This window comes from Diaphorina citri, unplaced genomic scaffold (assembly GCF_000475195.1).
Source record: "Diaphorina citri unplaced genomic scaffold, Diaci psyllid genome assembly version 1.1 scaffold3137, whole genome shotgun sequence".
In the NCBI taxonomy this organism is placed as follows: Eukaryota; Metazoa; Arthropoda; class Insecta; order Hemiptera; family Psyllidae; genus Diaphorina; species Diaphorina citri.
Genome location: NW_007380548.1, coordinates 1 through 11,523, shown reverse-complemented (window position 1 = coordinate 11,523; position 11,523 = coordinate 1). Strand labels below are relative to the sequence as shown.

The 11,523-nt window shown below is 39.8% G+C and overlaps 2 protein-coding genes across 3 annotated transcripts in view; both read right to left on the bottom strand.

Moving 5' to 3' along the window:
• The window catches only part of LOC113471850, a 4,074-nt gene extending 2,750 nt beyond the window's left edge, over positions 1 to 1,324 (bottom strand). For both annotated transcript variants that reach the window (XM_026831301.1, XM_026831302.1), the window contains exon 1: positions 1,144 to 1,324. In XM_026831301.1, the coding sequence (XP_026687102.1) occupies positions 1,144 to 1,321 (178 nt within the window). In that variant the 5' untranslated portion in view covers positions 1,322 to 1,324. The remainder of the gene's footprint in view (positions 1 to 1,143) is intronic.
• An 842-nt stretch (positions 1,325 to 2,166) lies between these two features.
• On the bottom strand, positions 2,167 to 2,817 carry LOC113471851. Its single transcript, XM_026831303.1, has one exon. The coding sequence runs from the start codon at positions 2,815 to 2,817 to the stop codon at positions 2,167 to 2,169; it is 651 nt and encodes a 216-aa protein (XP_026687104.1).
• Positions 2,818 to 11,523: the final 8,706 nt, after the last annotated feature.

The following is an 11,523-nucleotide window of genomic DNA, read 5'->3' as shown; positions in this document are numbered from 1 at the left end:
GTAGCCTACTGCTGGAGTAAAGGGACTTTTCAGTCCTATGCGAGCAGTATAAATAAGCACTATTATTATTATTATACTGCCAGATTGAGACTGAAAAATTCCTTTACTCCAGCAATCTTAACTAAGTCCTGTGTATTTACTACAATAAAATGGAATTACAATTCTGAAAAACAGCCTTGTTTGTTTTAGTAAGGAGTAGTCCATAGTAAAACCCCTGTGTGATATCTAATCGGCCACGGAGGTGAAATATTCTCTTACCTTAAATGAACTCGCACTTAATAACAATGCAAAATAATTCAAACTCATAATAGTGTAATAATGTAAAATAATGAAAATTCATAGTAATGTATTCAATTCAATTCAATTCAATTCAATTTTATTTATTGTGATTGTTACAACATTATACACAATTTACAATTTTACAATATTACATTTAGGTTTTCTATAAATATTTAGGCTGCAATCAACGGTGAGTCATACAGTCAGTCACCTCCGAACTTTTCGGTTTCAAGTTCAAATCACACAAATGGCCCCTTCCATACACAATCGTCTAGGTAGGTGAAGTTGGAGACAGGGTAGGGAGCATTTTATTCTCCTAGTTCCATAAAATAGAAATTAAAAAACTAGAAACGTAAATTTTACTGTCAGGCCATTAAAACCCAAGAAAATGTCCTTCTATCTGTCAGTATCACAGTAGGAAATATCACAAAAGGTTATATGTAGGTATCACAGCCATCCAGATCCAAAATGACTTCGAAAGCAAACACCAGAAAGAAGGAGCAATATGAGTGTTTAACCACCTAACCCTTAGAGCTCCATTATTATGTGGTCAAATTCTCAAATAATTGAGGATAAAATTCCATACCTCGGCTGGGACCGAACCCACGCCCTCCTGTTTACCAGGCGAGCGTCTTGACCACTACGCCACCGAGGCAGGAATAGAATATACCCTGCTTATACTGCCAGATATTGAGACTGAAAAATTCCTTTACTCCAGCAATCTTAACTATGTCCGGTGTATTTACTACAATAAAATGAAATTACAATTCTGAAAAACAGCCTTGTTTATTTTAGTAGTGACTAGTCCATAGTAAAACCCCTGTGTGACATCCACTCCGCCACGGAGGTGAAATATTCTCTTACCTTGTGAGGCGCTGAGTGGTTTGTCCCCCGCCGCTCCTCCCTCCTCCTCTCTCCCAGGGGAAGGGGATCTCCCTCCCTCTCCCCTCTCCTCCATATTGCACACTGATGATTCGTCCTCTGAGGAGGGGCGGCGGTGGGGTTGGGGGGGCTTGGCCTCGGACATGTTCACCTCGAGCATCTTGTTGTCTGTGCGGGAAGGCAAGAAATGAGATTGTTTAGTTACCTTGCTTTAAGGCAAGGTCCCACTTGTCGTTTGGGTAAAAATCATATCGTGCGTAGTGAGAACACTCTCATTTAAATTGCATTGCCTACAAGCCAAGGACATTTAGTGTCGTTCGGAAAAAAATCGTAAACCAGGACATTTTATTAAAAAAAAGGAGCTATGAATTTTTAACTTCAACACCCTGACTACCAAAGCATATTCCAATGGTGTTTACCCACCTCCACTCACTTTTAGGTAGACCTACAGGTTCACCCGATCAGTTCCGCCTGTCAGGGTGTCAGGTCTACCTGATAGTGTGTGTGCTCAACAGGTATCAGGTAGACCTGATAGATGCACATTTTCAGGTCTACCTGTTAAGGCGGTCTCTTCCTGATCCCTGATGTGCCGCGTCCATTTTAGTTTAGGACTATTGCACTGCAATAACAGGTCTACCTGTTAGTGAGTAGCTGGCCTTAGCGATAAAATTCGCAAGGGCAAGATCGAACCAGCGCCCTAGTGCTTACAAGGTAAACGCTCTAACTAGGCTGGTACGCTTTGAGCGCACCAGAGGTTCTTCTTCCATTTGACTACAAGCTAACCGCCTGCTCACACAAGCTTAAAAGTAGTAAATCGTATTTGTAAGCACCATGTCGCGGGTTCGATTACCGTCTAGGGCAGACTTTATTTTCAACAGATAAGTTGCTTACAATCGCACCAGAGGTTCTTCTTCCATTTGACTACAAGCTAACCGCCTGCTCACACAAGCTTAAAAGTAGTAAATCGTATTTGTAAGCACTATAGGTCGCGGGTTCGATTACCGTCTAGGGCGTCTCACCTCGAGAAATAAACACAGTTTCATCTTTCGTACAAGATTCCTGCTTCTCAGTGATAGAACGCATTCTATTCTCAGTGGCTTCAAACAATCTACTAATATCTACTGCATTTTGTAAGGTCAAATCTTTTTCGCTTAGCAATTTCTTTCTCAAATCATTACTTTCTACCCCAAGGACTATCTTATCTCTGATAAGTTCCTCTTCCATGGTATTGTAATCACAAGACTTAGCTAAGGATTTTAGATTACTTACAAATTTGTCCACACTCTCATCACTCTCTTGTTTTGCCAAACCGAACTTATACCTCTCGTAGATGACATTACGCTTCGGAATGATCCGCTCATCAAATGCAGCCACAATGTTCTTCAGCTGGGATGGATCTTCTATTTTCATCAAAGAGTACTCCTTCAGACATTTCCTAGAGATCAGGGTGAGAAAGAAGGATATCTTGATGTCTTCAGATTCTCTATCCAAACCAGTGATCTTCATATAGTTGATCAGCTGCATCTTGAAAAGATTCCACTCCTCCACACAATCTTCTTCATCCTTCAAGTCGAAGGTTTGCGGTAGCGCGATGTTTACAGCAATCTTCTTCACAGAAGTCATCGCGTCCACAAACTTTTCTTCACTATCAGGCATCATACACTACGTACAAGGTGAAAACGCATAGGAAAAAATGCGTGACGGCCCATAACCAGTTGGAAGAAATAAATAGACGATTTGTACAAGAGAGAAAAAGTCAGACTGAAAGTATATTGTGGAATGATGGTACTACACAACAACTGGCTGAAATTCATTTTCCAACAAAAAGCTATTAGCTAGTTTGCTTGTACTGTCAGTTAGAACTACCTACCTATTGTTATCTACTATTGCTAGCAAGTCCTTTTTGTAAAACTTGCAATGAGATGTTGCAAATGGTCCTAAAAATAAGCAAACCGTTAAACCCTCGGAAAAAATCTCTCTCTAAAATTTAAGATGAGTCAATTGAGGTGATAAAAAATGCCCAAAGCCTTAATATTTTCTAATCCACAAAGTAATGATAAAAATGTTCACTGTCAGCTTAGTTAGCTTGGAGGGTAGCGCGTCTGTTTCGTAAACGCTAGGTCGCGGGTTCGATTCCCGCCCGGGGCGAATTTTATCCCGAGCGGATAAGGTTCGCTCTCGGAATGGCTGGCTTCCTACTATCATGTCTTCTTTCTCTCTTCGCTTTAGTTCCCTCTTAGGGGGGGAAAAATCACTACACCTTTTGAGTCTCAGTAGCTTTTTTATTTTTTTAACCCTCTAGAACTCTTCAGTTCACTAAACCCACTATTAACCGCGCCGTAACACTGACTGAAAAATTAAACCAAACCAGTAATTTGCACCTCACTTAACTTTGACCGAAACCTATAAACCAACCAGCAAATTGCATTACTTAGGTACCTGACAAGATATTAAACCAAAGTGGCATAGCTAGAAACCCATCTATTCTTTCTGAGGGTTATTAGAATAGATCAGAATTAAATTAGAATCTCTTACTCAGCTTGGTCACCAAGATATTGCCTCTCTACCGCAGCTTATCACATCGGTGGTTGAACCAATTCGACACGATACCAAAATTATTATTATTATTATTATTATTATTATTTCAAACTGTGACAGCAGAGGTCTTATCGTCCCGAAAGCGAAGAGAGAAGGAAGACAGGATAGCTTTTGATTTAAATTTGGTAGACATGTTGAACACGGGAAATTTTCTCATTAAACAATAAACATTGAGCTCGACCTGATTTCCGGGGCCCTAATTGGGCCCTTTTTTCTAGGTTCCTGAAGGTTCGGTAGGGCCCATATTCAATTGAGAAAATTCATGTGACTATATAGGTAACATGTTTGCCAAATTTCATCAAAATCGGATAAATCGTTGAGCAGCTAGGTATGAAAAAGATTCGATTAAAGTAGCTCGGTAGCTATTCAATTGTCTTTACGAGGCTGAGTGCACTCCGACCTCCAAGCACAGAGCCGGAAAAAACTTCGACCCCGCCGGGAATTGAACCCGGGACCTCCGGCGTGCAACCATAGTGTGATACCTACTCGGCCACGGAGATTGCTTTATAGGTACTGAGGTAGAATCGTAGCGCGTAAGCCTATTGTGATACCCATTGGGCCACGGATGGTACTTTATACTGAGGTAGGAATAGATAGTTGTTAGGTTAGTATAGTACCTACCCGTACCTACCCTGAGATGAGCAGTTTACATTCATCGTGAAGGCAAAACACAACCACAAGTTTTACAGGTCTATACAGGGTGGCTGTTGATAATTATCACAAGTTCATCTACAGGGTGAACCCATAAGGGGTGCTGCCTTCATTCCAAATTCAAGCTGGGTTTTCGAAACGATTTTTGAATGATTTAACACTGCTATCACAGTTTTTTCTTCTCTTTTGAAGAGATTTGATAGAGGAAACCGTAACAACGGAGCTCTTATCGTCCCGAAATCGAAAAGAGAAGGATGACAGGATAGAAGAAAGCCAACCGTTCCGAGAACGAAGCTTGTCTGTTTCGGATGAAGTTTGCCCCAGGCGGCTATATAGGTAACATGTTTGCCAAATTTCATCAAAATCGGATAAATCGTTGAGCAGCTAGGTATGAAAAAGATTCGATTAAAGTAGCTAGGTAGCTATTCAATTGTCTTCACGAGGCTGAGTGCACTCCGACCTTCAAGCACAGAGCCGGAAAAAACTTCGGCCCCGCCGGGAATCGAACCCGGAACCTCCGGCGTGCAAGCCTAGTGTGATAAACACTCGGCCACGGAGATTGCTTTATAGGTGCTGAGGTAGAATCATAGCGTGTAAGATACCCATTGAGCCACGGATGGTATCTAGGTACTTTATACTGAGGTAGGTAGATATAGATAGTTGTTAGGTTAGTACCCTACCTACCCTGAGATGAGCAGTTTACATTCATCGTGAAGGCAAAACACAACCACAAGTTTTACAGGTCTATACAGGGTAGCTGTTGATAATTATCACAAGTTAATCTACAGGGTGAACCCATAAGGGGTGCTGCCTTCATTCCGAATTCAAGCTGGGTTTTCGAAACGATTTTTGACTGATTTAACACTGTTATCACAGTTTTTTCTTCTCTTTTGAAGAGGTTTGACAGAGGAAACCGTAACAACGGAGGTCTTATCGTCCCGAAATCGAAAAGAGAAGGATGACAGGATAGAAGAAAGCCAGCCGTTCCGAGAACGAAGATTGTCTGTTTCGGATGAAGTTCGCCCCGGGCGGGAATCAGGTTTTACAGTCTGTCTGGTTCTATTCGAATTTCCTACCTCCACCCTGTACAATACTGGTGTACAGTAGACAGTACCTACATAGAACAATGTTTACATTACAAGCAAGGTCACACATGTATAGTACATATAGTCATATACAGGTACCTACACATATACAGTACATAATAAATACATGTACATATGTAGACACTCTAAAATAATTTAAAAGATTCTAAACAGACACTATCAAAATCCAAAGCGTCTAAACATTCTTATCACAATACACAATACCTTATAGTTATACATACCTACAGTGACGACAAATAAGTATCTCTTGAAGAAAAAAAAAAAATACCTAATAATAACAATTATTCACCAAGGATTAGCTGAGATGACCTCAGAAATAGAATCGTCAAAGAACTTCCAGATAGTGACCGTCAACTACAAACACAAACAAAACAGATACAGGATGTGAGAAACCGTGAGATGACCTCAGAAATAGAATCGTCAAAGAACTTCCAGATAGTGACCGTCAACTACAAACAAAACAGATACAGGATGTGAGAAACCGATTACCAGCTGCCAAATTAACAAAGATAATAAGAAGCAATATAGATGTAGGTAGGTAATTTATGAATGAAGATACAAAAACAAGAATGAATGAAGAAACAAAATGAATAAATAACTATAGGTACTACGAATAGAGATAGGACCTATACCTACAACCTACGTGATAAAATTACAGTGAATAAGAATAAAGAATAAAAGTAGGTACAGAGGATAAAATCCAAATGAATAAAAAACCAAATAAACTAATATTATGTAGGTTTATGATAGGTACAATGTACATAGTAAAAAAAAAATACTACACACTACTCCACCATTCACAAAAAAAACAACAGCTGCTTCTTTAAGGATAAAACTACCTACCAACCTTAAGTAAACCATCTAACAATCTAGCTAATTCACCTGATGAACGTAATATCAGAGATCTACCCAATAAAGAATGTGTGAAGAACACGTGCCAAAAAAAGAGGGAAAACAGAATCCCTTAAAAAAAATCTGAACCTACAAAAGAGAGACCCAACAAAAGTAAAATGAGAATGAGACCCTTGTATGACAACAAGATTAATCAAAGATCTAACACCTAAAACAAAGAATTACCTACCTACAAAGAATCCACCCTATTCCCAATTCTTTTGTACTTTTGCCTTTTGTAAGAGGTTCCTTTCATCTTTCCTTTTGAAAATTAATGCTAAGTGGAATGGATAAGGTTTCCATTAAAACAATAGGACCACGTAAGTGAGACTTTCTTTCAAACACAAACATTGGTAAATGATTAAAGAAAAAGAAAAAAAAATGGAGGTTAGGTAGGTAATTCTGGTCGGATCAGATGAGGATGAGGACAGTTAGATGCAGCTAACTGGTGGACTGGTTACTGGCCTTCTAGGATTCAACCAGATCTATTCCCACTTGGCCCACAGGAATACTAAGGCCAGTCACACACTATCAGGTAGACCTGACAGGCGCACCTGATAATGAGTGGTTGGCCTAAGTACCTACTTGCTAAATAATAATAAATTAGATAATTTAGGTACACAAGTCCACTTGCTAATATTAGACACCCGTATTATTATTTCAGATAGGAGCTAGGAACCAAAGCACTACTCAACAACACAACCATAAAGTCGGAATCTTACCTCAAATAAAGCCAGAAAAGGGGAAAAGATGGTAGGTTGGTAGGTATCCACAAGAAAATCGCCACAGGAATGAGAAAAAAAAAAAAAAAACAAACAAAAAAAAAAACAAAAAAATAAATTGAACTTATCACAGCACGAAATTGCACAAAAACGCATCCGCAACAAATTCAGTACGTACCTATATATAACACAGAATAATAATCCACGAGCTACGAGAAAATTTAGAAAAAAATTCACACCACAAACGCATCACGTAAATATATTTTTCAACCCCACGAAAAAAAAGGAAGTAAACTTGAATTACCACGTCCGTACAGAGCAGGTTATCATTCCAGACAGACTGAAAAACTGAAATTAAAACTTGGTAACTTGGAAAACTCCTGAAAAACACCCCTCTATCACACCCTATATCTACAATACCCTAAAACCTACCTCTACTCTTACCCCCCCCCTCCCCCCTTACATTCACTGATAGTATTTCTCTACGTTTCTCGCCGCTTTTTTCAACCACTCGATTATTTCCTATCATTTTCCCTCCAGGACAAAATCAGGAGTTGAAATGAGGCAGGGCGCAGGCGTGGAAAACAGGATTTAATGGAAAATCCACTTTAAAAGTAACAGGAGAGGTCTTATCGTCTCGAAATTAAAGAGAGAAGGAAGACAAGACAGGAGAAAGCCAGCCGTTCCGAGAACGAGAAGCCAGAACGAACCTATATCTGTTAATCGAAGAAACAAGGAGGACAAGATAGAAAGCCAGCCGTTCTGAGACCGAGAAAGAATCTATATCTTTAGAATAAAGTTCGCCCCGGGCGAGAATCGAACCCGCGACCCAACTCTTTTACAACACACGATTTTCTAGACTACCAAGAGAGTCCTAATAACAAAATCTTTATTGTTCTCAAAGAATGCACTTGAGGTCAATATGGAAGGGTTAGAAACAATGTACGCAAGTAAAATTTGGCGCAAATATTTTAATGATAATCACGTGCAATAATAATACTTAATTCTTCGCTTCTAAAGATGAGACTCTCCTTTTGCATTGCGCAATATCATATTTAGTATTCAAAATCATCTTAATATTATGCATTAATGAACACTTCATAACTCATCAAAAGATACAATTATGTACAATGGACATACTATGTACATAATGTATGTTGCATTGATGTTGATGCATTCTTGTACTGTGGTCACAGAGTAATGTAATGTAATGGTCACAGAGTAAGAGAAGTGCGATTACACTAACCTCATAGCACTACCCACTACTTACATACATACAAACACACACACACACACACACACACACACACACACACACACACAAAAAACCCACTGTGAAGAAGGTTGATGGTTCAAGTCCTTTGTAGGTACCTAACTATTTCTAGCTACGCCCCTTTGTGTTCTGAGGTACGATATGCATTAGATTAGATTATTACGAGTAAATACAAAATACAATATGTTCATGTACTTAAGCCCAGCCACTCCCTATCAGGTAGACCTGATCAGGTGTCAGGTCTATCCGTCTATCTGATAGTGTTTGTGCTCATCAGGTTTAAGGTACACCTGATGAGGTCTATCTCATAGTGTGTGTGCTCATCAGGTTTCAGGTAGACCTGATGGTGAATAGCTGGCCTAATACAATAGAGGCAGAAATGCACAGAAACTATTAGGAGACGATCCCCTTTCTAGTCCCCCATGTAGTGCCCCCCCCTCTCTCTCTCTCTCTTTTCCTCTCTCTCTCTGTCCTTATCAGACGGAAATACTTGGAAATTAAACAAAGGATTGTGAGGAGAGAGAGCGATGGAGGGAGGGAGGGAGAGAGAGAGATGGAGGGAGGGAAAGGCGAGAGACAAGAAAGAGAATGAGAGAGAGAGAGAGAGAGAGAGAGAGAGAGAGATGGGGTAAATAGATGTATGAAGGGAATGTAAAATATTTTTCCCGTATACCAAGTACGAAAGTTCCCCACAGGCAGACAATTGCAGGTCCCTCTATCATCAGACTCCTTAAAAAAATAGTGTAGTTAGAAGTTAGAGTGAACTGAGGCCATGAATTATCACAGTCACCCTCATGAAACTGATAACAGTCAAGCATAATGATAAGGAGTAGTCACCCACCCTGCTGAAATAAAGTTCTGAGCATGATTCGAAAATTTGAATTGAATTTATTTTTATTGGTTCTCCTTTCAAACATACTGGGTCTACAAAAAGCTTCAAACATACTGGGTCTACAACAATTTTAATTCAAATGTTAAACATGGTTGCCAAATTTAATCCAAATCGGAACCACCGTTCCGGAATTATTACGAAAAGAAATGAAAATGAGAACTCGGTAAAATCGTTAGAACCAGAAAAAATCGTAAAGTTAGAAGTCCGAGCTCGGTTGGTTGGTTGGTTGCTAGGTCGGACAGGAAGAGGCTGGCAGTATAATACTGAAATGAGCTGTACCGTTATGCCAAGCCATAGGATGTTACCGTAATGAGAGGCCGAGGATTGCTTGGTGAAGCTACAAGCTACATACAGTTTGGTTATGATGTATAGTTATACCTATGTTGATGGTACTGCGGACTTGTGGAGAGAAAAGTTCTTGTTTAAACCAGAGTACTTAGTTGTAAGTTATACTGGGGTTTGACATCACTTTTAACAGTTAAAGTGCTTGGTGAAGCTACTATATACTGTTTGATATGTAGGTAAGTAGGTATATATAGGTAGTTAGTTACCTAATATGTTGATGTTGATGGTACTGTAAACTTGTGGAGAGAAAAGTTCTTGTTTAAACCAGAGTAGTTCATAGTTGTAAGTTATAGGGGTTTGACATCACTTCAGTTAAAGTGCTTGGTGGAGCTAAATACAGTTTGATATTTAGGTAAGTAGGTACATATAGTTAGTTAGGTCGGACAGGAAGAGGCTGGCAGTATAATACTGAAATGAGCTGTACCGTTATGCCAAGCCATAGGATGTTACCGTAATGAGAGGCAGAGGATTGCTTGGTGAAGCTACAAGCTACATACTGTTTGGTTATGTATATACCTATGTTGATGGTACCTACTGCGGACTTGTGGAGAGAAAAGTTCTTGTTTAAACCAGAGTAGTCATAAGTTATAGGGGTTTTTGTCTGCCAGAAGGGCGTTAAAACTCCCTGGCTGTGGGCTGTGAGGGACTATAAACAGGGAGTGTACCAGCTTGCTATGTTGATGGTACCTACTGCGGACTTGTGGAGAGAAAAGTTCTTGTTTAAACCAGAGTAGTCATAAGTTATAGGGGTTTTTGTCTGGCAGAAGGACGTTAAAACTCCCTGGCTGTGGGACTATAAACAGGGAGTGTACCAGCTTGTATTTCTCTTGCTAAAAAAATAGCAAAGTTTGAGTGCGAAGGGTAGAGCATCTTGCCTTGTAAGCTCTAGGTCGCGGGTTCCTGCCCAGGGCGGATCTTATCCTCAACACATAAGGTTTGTTCTCGGAACGACTAGATTTCTTCTCTCCTATCCACCTTCCCTCTTCGACCTTCGCCGTGATGACGGTTCCCTCTATCAAACATCTTTAAGAAAAATGTGGGGTTAAAACTTGAAACTTGATTCGCTCGTTCAATTCCTTACTTCAGGGGCAATGGCCGTTTATCAGGCAATATCAAGGATAATCATATAATAAAGCTCAAAGCAAAGACTTAATATAATCAATAATATAATTATTAAGTAATTACCTACACGTAGGTACGTATTATTGATGTACGTATGTACATATTACCTTATTACGTTGATGAACCATATTTTTTTATTCAATTAATTGAAATGTGAGTACATTTCCCTTTAGCCAGCTTAAAAAAAAAAAAAAAAAAATGTGGGGTTGAAACTTGAAACTTGATTTGCTCGTTCGATTCCTTAGTTCAGGGGCGATGGTCGTTTATCAGGCAATATCAAGGATAATCATATAATAAAGCTCAAAGCAAAGACTTAATATAATCAGTAATATGATTATTAAGTAATTACCTACACGTAGGTACGTATTATTGATGTATGTACATATTACCTTATTACGTTGATGAACCATATTTTTTTATTCAATTGAAATGTGAGTACATTTCCCTTTAGCCAGCCTAGTTAGCTTAGTTGGTAGTGCGTCTGCCTTGTAAGCGCTAGGCCGCGGGTTCGATTCCCGCAGTGCGTCTGCCTTGTAAGCGCTAGACCGCGGGTTCGATTCCCGCCCGGGGCGGATTTTATCCTGATGGGATAATGTTTGCGTCTGCCTTGTAAGCGCTAGGCCGCGGGTTCGATTCCCGCCCGGGGCGGATTTTATCCTGATGGAATAATGTTCGTTCTCGGAAACTCGGAACGGCTGGCTTTCTCCTATCCTGTCTTCCTTCTCTCTTCGATTGCGGGACGATAAGACCATAGCAGTTACA